Consider the following 21,579-nt stretch of genomic DNA (forward strand, 5'->3'; position numbering starts at 1 on the left):
GCATCAGTCAGTGGGTGGTGAGCAGCTGTACTGTGCATCACTTGTTTTCCTTTCTCCCTTTCCCTTTGGATTTAATCCTTTCCCCCACCTTTCTATTATAACTTCATCATCATTATTATCTATCATTTATTATAGTTATCTATATTATTTTATCTATATTATTATATCTATATCATCTATCTATTATTATTATAGTTATTATTGTTATTATTATAGATCTTACCTTTTTATTCTGTTCAAATTATTACATTTTTCTTATCTCAACCCTCAAGTTTTACATACACCCTCCGGGTGGCAGGCAGTGAGCAAGCAGCTGCCTGGTGCTTGGTTGCCAGCTGTGGTTAAACCATGACAGTCCTTTTTGGCACCCAACGTGGGGCCAGAAGGGTTGAGATGATGACAGGTCTAATCAGACTGTGTTAGATTAAATTTTTTCAAGTGTTCATTGTATTAGATTAATTATAATGGCTACAATGCTGGCTTTTCTGCTTTTGAACTCGCTGCCCATGGTCCCAGGGCTGAATTGTCTTGTTTATTTACAGTACATGTTCCCTGTTGTGTTGTTTGTTTACATTGAGAACTGGGCTAAAGTTACACTGTTGCACTATATAGTACTAGTTTATAATATGATAGACTTGGTTATGAAACTAATCTGGTCTGTGCACTCGGTGTTGCCTCTGTGAGTCTGGTGGCCCTTACGGGGGAATGCCAACAGCTGCACCTTTGGCTTGATTTTCCCAGAGTCATCCTATGGGTGGGTTCCACACCTCCCCCTTCTCCTCAGGGCTAATTAATCAACATTTAGGATTTTAGGAGACTCTGAGTGTCTTTGGTCCACTGGAAGCCCCATAGTGTCAGTCCTGAACCTAGTGATAGGAATACTGAATGCGTTTTCATGTCCTGGAACTGGTGGTATTCCAAGCCACAAACTTTAACTACTGCTCCAGCCCCTGCAGCCCCTGCTCCAGCCCCTGCTCCAGCCTCTGCTTCAGCTGCTGCAGCCCCTGCTCCAGCCGCTCCATCCCAGCTGAAACAAGGACACAGGGATATCATGGTTTTCCTAAACTTTGTGCTTTAGGAAGACATGATAGCTGAACTGCAGAGAATGAACATTTTATCTGAGTCTTAAAAATAAACAAGGAGTAAGAACAGGAAAGGAGAAAAACAAAAAATTTAAATGCAGATGAACTTCAGGCACAGTTAACAGCTGCATGGATGGAGTAAGAGAAAACAAATCTGGCAGCAAAATACTTTTACAACCCCAGCTTGGGTTTTCCAGGACCCAGACTATCTCTCTGGTGCAAGCTCTGCCCCACATTCTGCCTGGCAGGACAGCCCTCCCAGGGCTATTTTTTACTAGCCACATTTGGAATAAAGCTTCTCTGGGCTGCTCTGGCCTCAACTATTTCCAGCTGGCCCTGCCATGCTCTTGCATCCCGCCCCCCCCCCCCCCCCCCCCCCCTACAATAAACGAACTGTCAGCTGTGATTCTGGGATGGGTTCTAAACACTAGCATATAAGTTAGCAGATGTGTACTGGCAAGATCAGCAGCTAGCTTTTCATGCTCCAAATGCTTTTTTGATATACATATATATGTATTCCTACAAGCATGCATGCATGCATGCACACATATCTATACACATGTATGTATATAAAGACAGAATTCCAGGGGAATCAAAGCCATGAGAAGCCTGGAAAGGGCTGCTGACAGGAGACTCAGTTGGCAATATGCAGTGTTAAATCTTTTGTGCATACATTAGCTAAAGGAACAGTTTTGAACTGTGTTTTCTATTCCTAGTTGTAGATGTTCATATGTCTGTGTTTCTGTGTGCCTAACACTCTCTGTTGGAAGTGCTCCCAGGTTAGTCAACTCCTCCTGCTCCAGCAGCTTTTCCCCCTGTCCTCTTTCTTTATGCCCTGCCCAGTTGCTTCTGCTGTAAGCCCACAGCTGTTCTTCCTGGGCGGTTAGCAGCAGGCTTCAGGTGGGTTTATCCCTGTCTGGACTCCACCTCTAGAGGATTTTTGCAGAGGTTGTCCCTTGCACCTCCCTGAACAGCTGTCTGACTGGGTTATTTTATGTTGCTGTTTGTTTGTCATACTTTCCTTTTTATTCTTTCTTCCCCAGAGATCCCTGAGGAAAGATCAGAGACATCTTTTGTGCTTTTCTGAAAAGAGCCAGTTTAGATTTTCATTCACTCACTCCCTCAAGTAATTTTTTGTATCAATAGGAGAAACTGGAGAAATGTGGAGTGTCTTTGATGGATTATATAAATAACCTTTGGGAAGAAACACAGGAAAGAAACATGAAGCTCATAAAGGAGCAGCAGTTCTTGATTGCTGTGCCAATTTTGTTTACCTTAACAGAAAATTTTGACCTGTTACAGTGAGAATTCACCAAGTTCACATTTCTAATTTTATCTTTGTTTGCCTTGTCTTCAAATGTTCTGGATGTGCAGCAGACATATAAATGCCATCCAAGAAATCCTTCTCCTCTGCTGACAGTTTTTTGGCATGCAGCACAAACTATATTGTGATATGGGTAAAACTCTTAATGTGGGGAAGTGGATCTATAAAGATATTTGTATGTTTAGCATACAGGACAGAAATGCAGAGTCACAGAGTCACTCAAGTGTGCTACAAAATAAGTTTGTTTTTTGCAGACTGAATTCCTTCATGACAGGCTCATTAAAAGTTCTTTCTGCCAAGTGCTGTTTGCTTTCACCTTCAAAACTGTCTTGCATTAATAATGAGTAACTGCATTTGGAAGTTACTTACATAGAGTATTGTTCCTGACAGTGGTGCAGTGCTAGGCAAGGGTGGGACAGGAGCACACACTCAGCAAACGAATTCAGGGGCCTGATTTAACATATTGCTCAAAAACATTGGTATAATCTAAACTGGTATGGCACATTTTGGATGAAGTCTAGCTTAGCAGTACTTGACAGTAAAGGGGATTCACGTCTGCTAAGTTAACTCAGCTAAGTACTTTGCAAGCCTAAATAGTTACTATTTTCAAGCTTACTATCAGAAACCTGGTTTCTCTGTTTTGTGTTTTGAGACTTTCCAGCCCCATGAACTCTTAATCTCATGCGGAATACAGATTTTTCTTGAGTCAGATAGCTTGCTATTCCTAAGTGTTTCTACTTGCACAGATGGCTATTACTTTATATCTCTCCATTCCTCTGGGAACAGTTGTCAGCAGCTGGTGCATTCCCCATACACTAAGGCCTTCAATGCTATGGCAGTTACACAGTAATAATTACAAACTGTAGGAAGTTTCCATTAACATGATAGAAGGCTTATTTCAAGGGAGAAGCCTGGGACAAAACCTGGTTCATGTGATTTCTGTAAAAGTAACTAATGTATCTTCTACTTTAAGCTTTATTGTACTGTCAGATTCACAGCTTTAACTCAGACTGACAGCCAAGGTAATCTAGAATTATCTATCTCCATATAGTTTGATACATATATGGTAAAGGAAAGTTGGCCAAACAGATTGCTATCTACACCCTCAGCCAGAAACAACCATTTTGTGCTCAGTCTATAGCTCTACCATTCCTCTTTCACTGCCTATAGATATACATGCCCTATTCATGATCTTTACTGATGGAAAAGCTTTACTTGTCCTTTTAGCTATCAAATTTCTGCCAAAGATCAATTAATTTTTGTAATAAGAAATTATATGTATCAGGATCTGGAGCATAAACCTGTTTGCAAATATCTAAATTCAATTATAGGTGAAAAAAATTTATGGACTAAAAAAAGAAACACAAAACCTAGTAGACATATCAGAGCACTCAAGGCCAAACTGTGCAAGTCTGAGACTTCCAAGTACTTACGATCATGGACTGTTAGCCAGTGTACTCTATGCAATGCTCAACAACCGGATAATTTCTGAAGTGCCATGTCCACTACACCTTATCATTCTGTGATTTGATATCTAAAAACTGTTGCCTATGAAAAAGATTCACTAAAAGAGGATCACCTAACCAGAAGCTAATGAAATTGTGGGAGCTTTATTAAAAACAGAATTTATAAAAGTAGATACAATATTTGAAAATATTTCTTGAAGCTGCTGAGACCCTATTTGTTTTATTTTGACTAAGATTTGTAAAATACTTCTTTTCGTCTTCTGTGTGTGGAGCTTTTCATAAAGTATTCCCTCACTGTCATTCATTCCCTTCTACTTTTCCACTCTACTTCTTTACTGAACAGTCAGTTGTCCTCACCAGACATTACCTACATGAACGAAGAGGCCCCCAAGACAATCTATGTCTTGTTTTCTGCCCATCAAAGAGGGAAAAAACTGCCTTGGTTAAAATACCAGTTAATAATAGGTCAAATTTTATTATTCCTCAGGCTTATTTTATTTAGTGTTTGCTTAGAAATAAACATCTGTCAGTGCAAAATACAGGTGTTAAATTTCAGAATTTAAATCTAAAAAGATCGTCATCAGATTAATTCCATGGTCTTGCAAAACAGACTAATAGAACACAGCAGCAGCCAGTAACCATACCTGAATTGGAAAATGTTTTCTACAAGCACAAAACAGTAACTGAGGGTAAAATGGTAGTGGTTTACAGAAAAAAAAAAAAGACGATGAAATATGGAAATCCATTCTTTTCCTCTCAGTTCTTCCACAAAAGTAAAGCTAATAAACAGAGAGAAATGCCACTTATATTGTTGCATTATCTGTTTCAAATAAATTAATTCACTGTAATAAGATATATTTAATTTTAAAGTATTTGATGTTTCTAATGTGCTCTTTCTCCTGACAAATTGTATTTCAGTTCCTTGTACAAAAGAAGCTAGTATTAGGGCATTTATGATATATTCTAGTCAGAATTGAAAGGAGATGCTTATGAAGAACACAAAGGTTTCAACAACATCCATTACATGATCATAAACACTCTACTGCATGATTTGTACATTGGGCCAATTAAAATGTTATTTGCTTCCTTATAGCAAGTGAATAGAAAATAATACCAACAGGAATGTGATCATTGATGTTTGAAACTAACAAACTGCACTTTATTCGTGGTCATCCATCTATGCCATATACTGAAATGCCACTTTAGAAAATCATCTTTTTTATCATCACATTAACACAGCATTAGCTACAGACACATACTAGATGCCTGTATTGAGAACAACCACAAATATCTGGTTTCTTCCAAGACTGACCCAAATTAAATGCCTAGGTCCAGAGGAGCATGTCCTATCCCAAAGTCAGTCAGTGTTTGCATGTTCATCTGCAGCTTCCATTTCCCTTTGTGTAAAATTATTTAAGAACTTTTATCTTGATTTGTCTTCCTTTATGCTCATAATCAAGAGTGCTTAAACCCGCACTAGCTACATTTAACACTGTGCAGAAAATAGCTGGTGTCTTGGATAGGAAGCCTCACTGACTTATAGTTTTATTGCTAGGACCGTTCAATATTGTCAGCAGACAGGCTTCAGTGGAAATCATTTGCCTCAAAATAAGACTTGCTTCGGTAGCAGTGGGCTCCTGTTTGTCATATCATTTCCAACCGTACCTGTCTCTGACTGACAAACAAGCAGATAGACATGGACAAAACTTGTTTGAAAATTACGTATCTTCTGTACAGAGTCCGCGTGCTTGCTATAGGCCATATTTTCCTTCTGTCCCTCCCAGCTTTCTTCTCTAGTATCAAATCAAATAAATGAAGCCAGCAAAACATGTGACAGTAAACCTTATTCTGTAAAAGAAATACAAAGAAATGGTTTTAAATAATGACAGGTGATATTTCTGCTGCTATAAATTATTTTACTCAACATTTCAGTGATATTTTCATCTTATTATCAGACTATGACCTACTGAGAGAAAACTGACTTCCCAGTACTAGAATATGTGCAGGCTTAGTGCAAGGGTCTTAGTATCTTAACATACGTTAATACTACTGGAAAAAACTGGGAGCAGCTATCCAGCCTCCAGACCACAGTTGTTATAGCCTTAGCCAGCTCTGAGTATAAGCAGAAAAAATTTAGGGCTGTCTGGCTTTTCCTGCAAAGATATAACCTAACCTGTGAGACCTGGTAAAGTCTGACTTCTACATTAGCTTGTCATCTTGGATCACTGAAACTGCATCAAAGTGGTAGGGGCTGTAATCCAGAATGAACAGAATCCATATATTTTACCTAAGACTTTGTTTGGTTTCAGTAACTGACTTGATTACATTTCTTATTCTGTAAGTGGTTTCTGATGTGTGTAGAATCTCCTATTTTTACTTTATCAGTTTACAAGATGAATGATGTATCTGTGAAGAAGGAGGCCCACTTAATCTATTTTTCTCTTGTTCATAAGGCGGTACTACTAGCCCAGGAATCATTCCAGAAAACCAAATAAAACATTATTTGGCAGTGGTTATTCTTCCTTCTCTGTAGGAAGGCAAATCAAATATATTTATCTATATTGTAAAGTAAACTATTTCTTGTCCATGAAAAAAACCTGAAATAACCTTTCAAAGTCTGTTAAAATTGAATATGCAGAGGTGATCTGTTAGTTACAGGATTGCACTGAATTGTTATGTATGTCTCATCTAAATCTTTTAATGTTTATGATTTTAAAATATTAAATAGTTATGCTGGAAGAGGAAATAGCTATGCATTTCCTGTATTTCAGTTATTGCTGTTGTCTCACAATCTCAGTCCAGGCATGGGTGTTTATGCTAGACATTGCATATAAATGTACTAACAGGTAGTCCCTGCCCTGAATTTTTTTCAATGGAAATAAGTAAAGCAAGCAGAAGGAGAAAGGAAGACCTACATTTCTTGTTTTAAAAGCAACTGAATGAGATGCAGAGAATGAGGGAGAAAACTGGCTTGAGATAAGGGACTGTCGGCAAAGTTTTAGGGTCCTTTTTGTCAGATATCCTTATTTTAAAAGCACTGCCCTCCAGCTTTTATTTTGTCAGCATGGATTTGTATTGGTGCTAAAGTTGACATGATCACCAGTGGCTTAAAATTGCAAGAACAAAATTATTAGATGTTGACTTTTTGGTCAGGATGTTTGTGGACTTCAGGAACCATCCTGATCTTATAATGAAGACCTTAAACTGGGAAAGTACAAGGCAGGAGCAGGAGGCAAGGTTCCTACCTGACTCTCAGTTGAATGTCACGAATCAGTGAATGACTCAGGATATATGACCTCACAGAGGAAAGGGCCATACCTTTCTGCATCTCTCCACTCTCACCTCATGACAGAATGGATGTGTCCCTCCTATTACAATCCAATGCAGAATTCTCCTTTTTTCTGTTGCTCTCAGTTTTCTCCCCCTTGATTAGTTTTGTGGTTAGGATTGTAGGGTTGTACAATAATTTTTGTCAGTTTTCTTTCTATTAAAAACAATTATAATTTGTCAAATTTTTTTTTAACATGTAAAAATTTTGTTACTGTTTCAGGACACAGCAGGTCAGGAGAGATACAGAACGATTACCACGGCTTACTACCGGGGTGCAATGGGCTTCATTTTAATGTATGACATCACGAATGAAGACTCTTTCAATGCTGTGCAGGACTGGTAAGTAAAACTTATTATTCATATTAATTCTACATTCATATTAAATACTACAGATTCATATTAGATACTACAGAGAATACTTGATATCACTCACCTGCTGGGACAGTGCAAATTATTTTGAAAAACATTTCCAAATACAGTGCACAAAGCATTCCTATACCCTAATATATGGTGTGGGTTGGTTTTTTTTTCCTGGAAAGAAATGAATACTTTAAAATGTGTTGCATATAATCCATTGTAATAATTGTATTTTCTGTGCTTTTTGTTAATGTGTGTTATTCATACTACTAAAACCAGCAACATGCTAATGTGGAGAGCAATTGCTAAAATACCGGAAAGTGTTTCCATATTTCATGGGGAAAAATGAGATGCCATGTGTGGGGGTTGTCTTTTAATTTAATTTTTCATCATGTTGCTTTTAACCATAGTTGGTTATACATTATGCTGTCAGCTTTGTGCCTCAAGTGTAAAAATTATGAGCAAACTGTATCCGAATAACAGAATCTAAAATGGCTGGTATTTATATTACCTTGTGTTATATGAATATCAGGAAGTCTCTTTGAAAGTGTCTCATTTTAATCAGGCATGGGTCAGTCAGGAACCAAACAGTCTAAAGCTTTTTTAAATAAAGCTAACCTAAAAGGAAAGCTAGGGTTAATCTCAGTGATCTCTTCTTTTACAAGTTATTTTAATATCCGAGAGCCTCCTAGCAGTGCTCTGAGTGATATGAATAGCATTTTTCATGTGTGCTCCATGTGCTCTCCTGCATGCTGTTCCCAAGGCAGTACTGTGTTTGAGAGAGGATTTTATTCAGTTTGTGTGATTTGTTCAGTATGTTTCTTTGACTTTTTTTTTTTTTTTTTTTAAGTTTATTTTGAGATAGCATTACTGTGTACTTCTTTCAGGAAAGGCAAACTAAGGAACAGTGAAAGTAAAGTAAAAGGCAGTGATGCTGTGGATGCCTGTTTCTAACAGGAATTGTTGCCTAACCTCAGACTCTGTAGAAAAACCCAACATTTTCTTTATCATACTCTTCTACTTATCGTGGTAGAAAGTGTCACTGAACCCACGAGGCACCTTTGCTTTCCACATCTGGAGTTTTTCTTGGTCTGTATATGCTAAGCCTGGTCATTCACCACTCTGAAAATATGAACTGAGAACCTTAGCTTGGTTCTGCTCTACAAGAAATGGGGTCTTGGGTTGCCTGACATTTCCTGTGTGAGTGCTAGGGATGTAGTCATTCACACTCCTCCAGGGGAAAGAGGCAACTCCAGAATCTGTCCAACCTTCTCTCCATCAGTTATCTATGTGACTACACCAAATTGCTCTTATGAGCTTCTCTTTCCATTTATACAGAATCAGTAAGCTTACATAACTAGTATAGACCAGACAACTAGCTTTTGGACAATTGAATGTATCTGAGAGGAGTCTGCTTGATACTCAAAGAAGACACGCTTGCTCATTCTGGCTTCTTATGCCAAAGGGATGTTCTGCCCATTTTGTACAAGCTGGAGGCATCATGCTGAGTGCTTGCTGTTACACATTTGTGAGTACTGCTCTGTTCAACAGCATGAGACATAATCTCCTACCTAATAGGAGGTAGCTGAAAGTGTTATTCAGAGATGCTGCTGTGAAAGATTAGCAAAAACAGGGAATCAAGTAGTACAACCAGCCTCCCAGATGAACCTGCAGTTGTGGCTGCCAGCACCACTGCTTCCTGGACCTGCCAGCTGAAGCACTTTCTTGCTTTGCCTCTGCTGTTCCTCATCCGTGGCATGATTCTGTTGAAGTAGTGGGTTAACTGGGTGATAATGGCTGACTAGGACCAGCTGTAATCTGCAGATCTCATTGCCCCATCTCTGGGCAAACCAGATAGCATGCCATGTATTATCTAGCTTCCTCCCAACACAAAGATTTCTTTATAGCAAGTGTAAATATGAGTACTTATTGTTAATTTTCCTACCTGTTTGTTTTCCATCCTCCTAGGTCTGGTATGGTTGGCACTCTTTTTCTGCTGGTGAAAAGTAACTAGGCTTCATACTAGCTAACGAAAAAAAAATAAACCCCCTGTAAAATGAAACAAGAAAATATTTAAAAGCTATGGAGTTCTTAAATATAATTTTAATAGATATCTTTAGATACCTATTAATATAGATATATATTTAATAAATAGAATCTTAAATTGTGAAACATTATTTTTTCCATAATTTTTATCTAGAAGCTGTATGGAGAGTTGGCAGCTACTATAGAAGTTTGGTGGACAGAAGGGATTGCGTTATTATGTGCCAAGAGCTACTGAGCAGTCATTGGCATGATGAAAGGGGTGACAGAGTGCCTCACTTGTCAGGATAAGACATAGATTTACTTGTTATTTTTATTTTTAATTTTATGAGCCGAGTTCCTGCCCTGCTGTTCTTTCTCTGTTTTATTCCTCCCATCTCACAGCTGATAATTGATTTTGATGAGCCCATGCTTCAATTTTGATAGTAATTGCAAAACCACAGCTTGCTTCTAAATGTGAGAGAAGTTAAAACTCGCAATTAGCAGTGCTGCAGAAAAGCAGGCATGGCTATGCGCATGTATCTGTGCATTTGTGAAAGATCTGAGGGGAGGAAGTGGGAGATTTTAAGCCTTTCTGAGGCTTAATATGCTTTCCTCTGTGATAAATGTGCCTCTGAAGGCAGTGGTGCCATTTCATGTACGTGAGCAATGGGCCAAATCCAAGCTCAGATCACATCAGCTTCAAGTCTTGATCTAGAAACTGCACTGCAGTCAGGACAATGAATCTACAGGTACCTTTTAGATTTAGATGAAGGAGTTTGGATTAAAATGTCTGTTGGGATGATTTTTTAAAAGCAGTTAGTTCAAAGTGATTGTACTCGTACTGATAGGCATTTCTTTCTGTCTGAAGCCTGGCTGACAATGGCTAGTCGTATTTCTAGATAACAGGTCTAGGTAAGCATGAATCTATTCAGCTGTGAGAAATTCTATATTTGATTTGACTATGAACATTTTACATTAAAAAAAAAATCAGCATCTGTAATTTTATATAAACCTATTAGCACCAATATATGCAACAGTATAGTAGGCAGGCATTTGCACCACTCTATGAGGCTGAGAAAGGGTTTTGACTAAAAGTTTTGACTAAATGACTAATGACTTGAAGGTCCAATAGATTTCAACCATGCTGCATACACTTCAGGAAACATTCATGTTACCTTCCCAAATCAAAACAACAAAAAAAAACCCTATTAAAGATTGCAAATGACATTAACAACAAAAATTGTAATCCAAATATAAGATTTTCTTAAGACTCAAAAACTTTTGGGAAGAGAAAGCTTGAGTTGGTACTGCTAAGCGTTCTGCTGTATGTACACCCAGTGATTTATTGCCTTCAGCAATGCTTCCTTCGGAGTCACACAAAGCTGAAGGAACTTAGCAGGCTTTGAATTATTAAAGTTTTCAGACAGTCTGTGTTATGTCAGCCTGTCAAGATCTACAGAGTAAGTTCTTCCTGCATTTTTGGCTGAGGCCTAGGGGAGCAGGGAGAACAGCATCCTAGGAAAAACTTCATCACCCCTCACTTTTTAAAAAATAATTTCTCAAAACTTATATAATGCATATTTTTTAATGTCACCATTGGAAACGATTATGGTTACACATTTTCTTGAGAAATTCAGAGAGTATTCCATGAAAGACACTTCTCTTTCCTCTTTTTCTCTTGCTTTTTTCTCTGCTTTTGTTTAAAGATGTCCTCCTCAACAGTCTGCTCAAGCACATTACTTTTGAGAAGGAATCAGCTGGCAGAAGGTACATAAACTGCCTATTTTATGTAGGAGGCAGAGGCTTAGGATACAGCAAGAAATTTGTGATTTTAAGAACTCTATTGTGCTGTGTTTACTTCCGTATTTCTATAGGAACTATTTGCAGAATTTACTACAAATCAATATGCTAAGAACAGCGCGAAAATTAGGTTAATTTAAAATTAAAGCCAACAGAATGAAATACTGATTGTACATCCTTCATCCATGCTCATAATGCATGGAGGATGGTTACTAGGAACTGGTCTGGGCAAAAACAATAGAAATTAATCAGTAGCCATCAGGTAAGACCAGAGCAGGTCCTGAGCTGTGCAATATGGGTTCAGCCATTACCAGAAATGTAGGGTTTTTTCCTATAATATACATGTCTTGAATTAAATTTTTCAAGGTATCTTTTGAGGGTGTTTTAAAGCAGAACCTTAAAAAGTAACTATGCTACTATGAATTCAAGATAATATTCAGAATTAAGGCTTTAAAAATATGAGCATTCACTACAACATGGCATTTGGCAGCTGGATTTACTGGATATTGCAGTGCTAGTTGTCATTCTAGGACATTGTGGAAAAAATGGTTCTATTTCTTCAAACTATTAGCTTTTTCTTTCCTTTTAGCACCTGAAGTGAACTAGAAGTTAGTAGGTATGGCTACAGTGCACTACAAATACTTTTTTCTGTGTTCCATTGTGTCTCTCTTCTAATAAAAGACATGATGGCATTTTTTGAATGGTCATTAAGAGAAAAAATGAAATTGGAAAATACATTAGCATGTTAATGGGTGAATGTAAGAAGTCCACAAGCAAATTAAGCCCATTAAGTTAATGTCAGCACTGCTATGTGCACTTCTAAAGGGCATATGTCCTAAAAGATACCTTTTTCTTGCTTTCACCTCATTTAGCCTAATATGCATGCTCAGCACACACTTGTTCTACAGACAGGCTATTTTTCTTTTACCTCTTAATATTGAGCTTAGTTCTGTCATTTGAGGAAAATCCATTATTTGATGTCTGTTAGGGAAGAAATCTGGAAACTGCTTCTAGGCAAATTTGCTAAAACATATGACCTGAAATGCAGCACAATTTGTGCAGTTCTGCTGCACAGACACAAGCCATGTGTGGCATTCCTTGTGCACGTCCTCAGGAGCTTTATCCTTTGAGGCTCTGACTAAAAATGTGCTGCATCGTGTCCACTGGCAATCCACACATAAAGCGAGAGTCTGCCATGCAGTTGACAGCAACCTCCACATGGCAATGCAGCTAAAGCTGGCTGGAAAAATATTCCCTTGGAGCATGCTGATATTAAATGTATTCACTTGGGCTTGATATGGACAAAGATTTAAGCAGACTCCCTGTTTTTTTGACATAGTTATAGTTTTCAGCCAAGTAGGTGCAAGAAGTTCCACACAGGTGGATAGTTTTGTGTCATTCTACTATTTAAAACAAAAGAATGAAATGCTAATATTCCACGAATCATATTCAGTGAAAAGAAGAAGGTGAAATTCAGAGATTAATATTTCAAAAGAATCACAGTTTGGTATACTTTTTTGTTTGTGTCCAAGTCTTTCATCTGCAAAATGGATGCACATAAGGGGAAAGGGAGGGTGGTATTCTTTACAGACTTAAATATAGGGAACAAAACCACATTTTACAATTTGGAATTTTGTTAGTTGTTGCAATTACATGAAAGTCACAGTTTTCCCTTTTAAAGTTCACTATTGGAAATGGGGCTTTTGTTATACATAAAATGACCCTAAAATTCTTTTCACTTTTTCTTCCTGTAAGAAGAACTAAGGCCAGTGGCAAATTAGATATGTTTTCTAAAAAAGAAATAAAAATAATCTCTCACTCAAATAGTATCAAGACATTTATCAAAAAGTTATTCTTGGTGGACCAAATATAATTTAAAATATTTTTAAAAACCTCTGTATTCCAGGTCAGTTTGCTTAGCTGTTTTTCACTCATTTTTTGGTATGGAATTCCTGATACAATAAATTGCAGATGAAAACTTAGTTCTGTGAGATGACATCTTTTTCCTCAAATCAAACTTTGGCTCACAAATGCTAAACTGGTGCTAGCTCAAGCCACCTACATGCTTTCCAGTTTCACAGACCTACTCTAAAGTATTCCACAATATTTCTCCCAGCACATACAAAAATAAGAGTATCTCTGCATTTCAAACTCAAAGGTAGAGCATATCCCTAGAGAGTTGAGGAGCAACATGTGCTACAACTGAGTCTTCCCAGGGGAAAAAATAAAAAAAAAAGGCTTCTATAATGATAAGATGATAAGAAAATGTTGCAAGTAGTTTATATTTTTAATTACAGGTTTCTGTAATTTTCAGCACATCACTCATGACAGACCAACAAAAAATATTTAATGTCATCCAAATGATTTATTTGTTGCTTGAAGTTTTGGATGTGCCAGAAAGTACCTTCTCTTATCACTGACATTGCCAAATACATGGCTTTAGGTTTTCCTGTAAAGCTCTCGGTGATAAAAAAGAACATGCCTGCTTTTTAAAATGTTCTTCTGATAACATATCTAATGTTAGGTTTAAACAACACAGTAGCGTGGACAGCATTTCTTTGATGAAGATATGATATTTTCTTACCTTTTTCTTTCTAGTAAACCCTGAATTTAAATACTTATAGCACACATGGAAATTTATGCAAATCTTTATCGAAGGGTTTTTTTGTCTTGAAAATAGTAAACCTTTGATATAAAGTTCAAACCTCATCATAACACCATGACAGTAGGTTTACTGTCAAAAAAATGATTCACGCATTGTAGCAGTTAATCAGGAAAGACAATCGTTAAGTTTTCATGACAATTTTTTCTTTCCTGTTTTTATGTTCTTAAACCATAGAAAGAAACACATTTGTGAAGCTGAAATTATCCATATGTCGTTCTTGGTCCTATTGGCCCTTACTCACACTTGCTCCTTTCATTCATTTTGCTGTAGGACTGAGCACTTCTGCAGAAGGTCCTACACCCCCTTGAACCTCCTTCACTACAGATTTTACATTTTCTTGGACACTAAGTAACCACCCAGTATCAGGGTGGTCATCCAGCTGTCCTCAGCTGCATCAGACCATATTGATGCTGAAATAAGAATAATACTGCATGGACATTATTCTCTTAGGCTGCTCCATGTCTTTCTTTTCCCTCAAATCCGAGATTCAGCAGCAGTCATGAAGTCGTTGATGGCAATCACTCACCCAGATCCTACTCAGTCACCAGTGGCTCAGTGGAGCTAATCTCAGTAATACGCTCAGTAATAAGGGATTCACCATTGACTTTCACTGGAGCTAACTGGCCTAGTGAGTGGCTTAGATAACTGCTTGTTTTGCTGTTGTTGTTTTAATTTATTTCAGTTCACATGGTAGTTGATTAGGACTGTTGTTGGCCATAACCAGACATGACTTACTGCAGCATCATGGATTGCAGCCTCCCTGTTACCACCAGCTGCAGACTGGTAACTACATCATAAATGTGGCTGCACCTCCTCTACAGATCCAACCCATAGAGATAAGGGCTGCAGTTCTGGGTATTAATTTATTCTTTTCTTGTTAGAGCTGGTCAGTAGTAAGGAAGACTGCATCACTCCTTTCCTAGGCCCTTTTTCCTCATTCATAAAGATGTGGCAGTCCCGTCTGATAGGAAATCAACAAAATCTTTTGTTTGGGAAAACATGACAAACTGCCAGTCATGACTGGAAACTATCTTCAGCTGGCTTAACTGTGCCTATACTTGAGTTCCGATTTTCAGGAGCATATCTGGCAGGATTTCCCTCTACCTTGTGAGTTTCTGCCCACTCTCTTTATAATCACACAGCAAGAAAATTTTGTTGCCTGTTATCTCTCACCTAAGTGAACTGAATATAAATAATTAATAATAATAGTGCAGATGTGACAGTGTGAACATAAATTTGCTTTCCAGGACTGGAAATTCCACAGTGGAGTTTCGTTGCATGGCTGATGAAGCAATATAGATAGCCATTTAGAGAACTGTTGTTAAACAGAGGAGGTGTCTTCTATTCTGTACCAGATCCTGCTATGCTTCACATAGGTCACTAAAGGTTACACTGAGGCAGATGAAAGCAAACCAGATCATCAGATTAACATCTAAATGCTGCCATGCTGAACCGCTCTCCTTTAATTAGGCCATGCTAAGATACTCTTAATGAGATTTGCAATTTAGTCTGGTTTTTTCCTTTAATAAAGCTTGTACTTTTAAAAATGTTAAAGTAGAAAATGCCTCTGAGAGGCCTCCAGAGGTGAGCTGCTGGAGTTTACTAGGAAGATAAACAAACTTAAGCATGGTACTATAACTGTATGCTAAAGGAGGTACATGGAAGACTGATTCCTATATTTATTCTAGTCTGTCTCTTTAATTTATAGTCACAGCCATTAGCACAAGAAACAAATTATCAACATGGCATGTTATCATCAACTCACAATATTTATTTTTGTTAGTAATAAAGGTCGTTAAATCTTGTGACAATGATAATTTTTATTGGCTGAACAGTAACCAAAATATTCTTTTTATCTCCCTGTATCTATGCATGTTGACAAAGTTGCACCATTGCTTGGCATTCCCAAATGAAAGCTCTGCTGCCAGCCAACTACATGTGAGTCTTATCAGTGACTCAGTAATGTCCCTAAACAATTCCCAATCTCAGTTCAAGCTGCAGAAGATTTACTTTTCTCTGTACTTTAATACTCTAAACCTGCTATTCTTGACTTCAGAGGAATATCATAGCCCCAGCACTAAATTCAAATCTTGAGATTCGTTGAAGGAGCTGTTCCTTTGGAGGATTTCAGATTTGCAGTTCTGTGGGTTGGGGTGTATGTCAGTAGCTCTAAAGGCTGCAGTTTTATTCATGCAGCCTGGAGGTTATTCATTCAAAAAGCCAACAAAACTGAGACCGTGCAAGTCAGCAGCAAAGTAGCATACAGCCTTGCGGTCAGTCTGAAGAAGTTTAACTGAGTTCCCTCTCCCTCATTAGCTTTCCCACCTCTGCTCCCCTCAGGCTGCTTCCTTTCTTCTGCTAGGTCCGCTGCTTTTGATTCCTTCTCTCCTTTGCATCTGGTTGCAACATGGCTTGTTTAGTGTCAAGCACTGGCATTTTTAAAAGGATGATAGCTATGTGAGATACAGGCTGTACATGGGTGAGTACAAGTTTTATTGGAATCCATCCCTCTGATCAAGCAGGAGAAGTGCTGTCAGTTTTCTTATATTGAAACCCAAGCTGCAAAGTGACATGGCAATGTAACCCAGTAATAGTTGTTCTTTTCAAAGCATAACAATGCTATTTAGGTCTGGTCTGCATATGAAGCAGTGTTTTCTTCAGAGTATTGCAAGGTCTTTGCCGTTAAACTAAGACATTTTTAGTGAATGCTTAATAATGATGGGCATGAACAATTTAAATTTTGGAAATTTTAGTTTCAAGGAAGTCATGAACAGTGATGTAAACCAGGTCTTAAAACTATTATGGTGGTAGATTCCAGCTGAGCACCAGAGCAGATTATATGTTACTTGAAGAACTGTATATTTCAGCTTCTTAGGAAGCTCAGGACACAGACTATGACTGGTACAAATCCAACAGACCTGTAAAAGCATTACAACCTAGCTCTGTCTGATTGTTACAAAAAATCCAAGGCTACAGAGTCAAGAAGGAGTTTACATCAGGAAATCTATTATTATCATATGCAGGTGTGACTGGTACCCACCGCTCCCAACCCCTGGTAATATAGTTAGTGTGACTAACACCATTTTATAAGGTAAACGACTATTCTCTGTGACTGAGCTGGTCACATATTCGTTCTCTTTGCCCATATTATCATGCCCTGAAGGGCTTGTGAACCAAGTAGACAAACCAAGCAGATTTCTTCTTCCTCTCCCTACCAGCCTTAAGGGGTTCCTGGGTGCTAGGCCAATTACTCCTTTCATCACAAGCCTTGAAAGTCCCAGGTACCTGGCCAACCAGGTGGTGATGACCCCATCACAGAACAGGGAAGTGTAACAGCATCCAGAGCACTGTCCATGAAATTAAGCAGTTACAAGTCCTAAGTGGGGAACCTGGACTGGAGCTGCTGCTGGACAGTGAAATCCAGGAATGCCCAGTGGCCAGGGCTGCTTTGGCCATTATCTGCGTCCTCCAAGGACTGAGTGATTAGAAACTGTAAGCTAAGCTGTAATATAAATTCTGTATTACACTATTTATAGATTGTACTACATTGATTCTACGTGTAGAAATTCTGTGCCATTCTAATAATAAATTCTGTGCTATACTCATTATAAAATTCTGTTAAGAAAATAAAGCTTTAAATGTAACCACAATTCAGTGCCATCACCATTCTGCAAGGATCCTTAAAAGAACCTGTCTGTCCCTTTTGCAGGGACAGCATGTTAAATACAAATAATAGTTTCCGAATTTCTAGGTTTCTGAATATAGAGTTATTATAAAATATGGAAAAAGCAGGTAAAATATCTTGTTAATCCAATTTGGAGGCTCTACTTCTACCCAATGCTCTCTCATGTTTCCCACCATACAAGAGGCATTGGGGTCCTTCTCTTTCTGGAGAATAAGTAGGCAATAGAAGCCCATATTCTTTTTGGACCAAGGTTTTGTGTGTTTATTAAATAGGCTTTAGCAGAAAACATACTTCAACAGCACTTATTTTATCCAGACATCATGTGATACCCTTGCAGAAATGGTAGTGAAAACAATGAGCCTTAGAGGTCACAAATTGCTTATAAAACTCCCTAGAGGCACCAGAGGAGGGACTGTCTTTCTGCTTTAATCCTCCTCTGTGCTGGCCACTAAACAACTGAGGACCATCTCAGTGTCTGAATATGTTGCTGTTGCCTTCACTGTATAATGCAACGCTGCACAGAAAGATGCAAGCTGAGATACCCCAGTGAGATTCTAGGATAATACTGTTTACAACACTTAAGCTAATTTGCTCCACTCAAACTTGGATATCACTGTGAAGTGCTTTGTTCACACAGTATAAACTTTAAATATAAATTATTTCTGCAAAGTCATTGCAGTTCTCCCTGTAACAAAATGTAGCATACATAGCCTCAGCAATTTAAGGATGTTCATTGTAAGCAGTTAGGCAGTGATCACGTGACAAATATTTCATCTATACATTAGTGCTTCAGCAGGAGATTGTGAACTAAGGTTTCAGTGGAGATGGGGAAAGGGAATTAGAAGGTGCAGAGTCTGTGCATAACTCCTGGAAACACTGAGCAGTGTGGGGAAGCAGATGCTGCTGCATATCAGCTCAGCTCTAACAGTACCAGGGACCTCACCCTACCTTTCCCTCTCTCTTGCTACCACTGGGATCTTTTAAAAATCAGCTAAAATTTGATTTACATGTACGCTCAAGGGAAGAGTTGTAGCTGTTCAATGTTCCCAGTAGGGAAGGCTTTCATAAGCTCTCCGCTCCCTCTACTTGTAACAAACATGCTCTGCCATGAGTTCATATCTTAAGAGGAACATACTCCAAGGGGAAGAATAAATCAATGTATTTTATCTTAAATTGCCTCCTGCCACTTGCACTATAAATACCTATTTACAGTGCTTTGTTCACAGCAAGTGAAGAGAAATTGTTATATCAAATAAAAAACAATTGAGAGGGAATGGATCCCTTGGAAAACCATAATACTGACAAAACTGATTTCAGGCCCAGTTTGACAGGGACAAATCTGCATGACGTCCCCAGTTTTTCCATATCTGTGTTTTAAACTGTGCCTTTCAGACATTCTAAACGACAGAACTAGCATCTGTCATGTGAGGTGTTTGTTTTTCCTGTCGTTCCTGGAAGGCAAAATTCTGTAGGAAATCCATGTTAATTGAACACATGAAATTCGCGCTTAGCTATGTCTATGCATTAGCAGAGGCAAAGTGTCCTAAAGGAAGCAAAAATAGAGAAAAAAAAACAAACAACAAAACACAAACACAAATAAATTGTTTCAAAACAATTCTGAAGAAAGGACTTCAGCAGTTTCTGCTGCTAGTCAGTGAGAGGAGCCTGCATATTACAGCTTGCTTGCTACAAACAAGGAGATAATAAAACTGAATGTTACCACCTCTGGGAGAAAAGGAGAGAACAAATATGAACCAGCCAGAAAGGATGGGGATGCAAACCTTCCTTTGATGTACTTAATATCCGTCCTTGCAGTTTTGATTGCTGGGAGACAATCAGCAAATAGATCATTAAGACCCAGTGACAAGTCACCCATCAGAAACCTGCATCTGAAACTAAAAGGGGGTGGGGGGAGAGACAAAGATTGAAATTGCATATGTTTAAGCTGTGGAAAAGTTGGGAGAAATAATTAATATCACTTTTGTATTATATTTTCAGATGCACAAATTGAAATTAGTACCTTAGCCTCTTTCCTTATTTATGACAGCCTTTATAACCTACATTTTTCTGAGCTTTTAAACCACAAATGCTCAACCCTATAGCAGTTAAAGTTATATTTCTAAGCAGATTTAGAGACATTTCCTTCATAGATCAAGGAAAATCAATATTGGTAGTTCATCATTAATACAAAGGCTTATTCGTCTTTTATAATCTTCACAGTGTTTTGTTGTGTATGAGTGTATTTATGTGAGTAGACTACAGAAAATATGAAAGTAACCAAGATTGACCAGGAAATGTTGCCTCTAGCTGAAAATTCATGCAATATCTGTTAAGAGAGATTTATATTCTGAAAGTCATGGGTGTTTAAAATGACTTTTCAGTCTCCATGGAGACTCTTCACTGGGTTAATTACTGCAGTCAGAGCTTAGATACATAAACAAAAGCATGGGTACAATGGCTAGAGGGGAAGTCTGGGTTTATCTGAGGTTGTTACAGGGCTTTTCATACTGTCTACTACAGTAAAACAGTCTTCCAGATCCAGTGTGCTGCTAAGAAAACAAAGCGTGATGTTTCCTCACAGTTAAGTCAAGGTTTTAAAATTTAAATACGTGTTTAGGTGTCTTCAGTTTTGCCCTCCCAAAGCAGAGAACTTCCAGGGCTCATATTTTCAAGAAATCTGGGATGTGTTACAATCTCTTTTATAAGATTATCTATGTAAACTGCAAGCCTTGAGCTAAAGCTTAGTTTGTTTTAATTCTAGTTCTATACTTAAATATTTCTCTCTTTCCCAGTAAGGTCACATAAGGAAAATCCGGTCAGAGCTTACAAATGCTGTCCTGCCAGCTTAGTGTGAAATATCCAAGGAGGCAGAAGGGAACTGTGCAGGGGTGTGTGTCACAGATGGGTGGTTTAGGTCACTTAAAGAATCACCATCAAAGGTATTAGAATAGTTTTAATATGAATTTGTGGGAGTGTGACTTCACAAAGTTTGATGGCAAAGTTCACTCTATAACTTATTATATGGATGAAACATGCAAAGAAAAACAAGAGTTAGAATCAAGCCAGAATGTTTTACACAGAGAACAAAGATGTAAAAGGGTAAGGGAGACCTCCTATTGAGTCACGAGGTTCAGAGTAGACCCCCCTGCTTTCTAAACTCCTCATAGAGCTTAGTGCAGCTAGATTAAATCTAATTACAGATCTGAGATGGTAACATTCATTCTAGACTTGCTATGAGGTATCTAAATCAGTTCACACACACATGCACACAGACACAAATAGAGGTATACCCATTAAAAGTTCCCATCAAGTTCAGTGAAATACTGCTTTCAGATGTCTCAGCATTTTTCAATAGGTGAGAGTTGAGCCTCAGGGAGTAGAAGATTTCAGCCCAGGCCCCAATGCCAGCTTTCAGTGACGCTTCTCCAGTTTTTGCAGACTTGAGGGTTTGTGAGTTCTGCGAGGTGTCCCACTCAGAGGGAGATGCTGGTCGCAGCCTGCTGTGGTCCAGGAAAGCCCAAAGGGTCTCACCTAGGACCACTGTTCATAAGGTCACAAGATGACTGGCTTTAGTCATCCATAAATTTCTATTCTGGACACAGTGTGGGTCATTAATCTTTCAAAATTCTAGTAACAATGGTACCGTTCCACTTGGGCTACGATTCAGGTAAGGAATGTTCCAGGGCTGTCAGGGAATGACTAATTATTCCCATTCTTGTTCCCTGCCTTGGCCGGGCAACAGGAGCTCCTGGTACGGTCGGTGCTGTTCCCCACCTCAGCCGTGCAAGAGTTCCTGGTGCTGTCATGGGACACTTAAACACTCAAATTGTTCCACAAAGGCCAAG

At 38.4% G+C, this 21,579-nt stretch overlaps 1 protein-coding gene across 1 annotated transcript in view; it reads left to right on the plus strand.

The window, feature by feature from the left end:
* The window catches only part of RAB3C (RAB3C, member RAS oncogene family), a 137,595-nt gene that overhangs the window by 64,574 nt on the left and 51,442 nt on the right, over positions 1–21,579 (plus strand). Inside the window, exon 3 of the mRNA XM_055699565.1 lies at positions 7,423–7,541. Within this exon, the coding sequence (XP_055555540.1) occupies positions 7,423–7,541 (119 nt within the window). The remainder of the gene's footprint in view (positions 1–7,422; positions 7,542–21,579) is intronic.

Source organism: Falco cherrug, chromosome Z (genome assembly GCF_023634085.1).
Source record: "Falco cherrug isolate bFalChe1 chromosome Z, bFalChe1.pri, whole genome shotgun sequence".
Classification (NCBI taxonomy): domain Eukaryota; kingdom Metazoa; phylum Chordata; class Aves; order Falconiformes; family Falconidae; genus Falco; species Falco cherrug.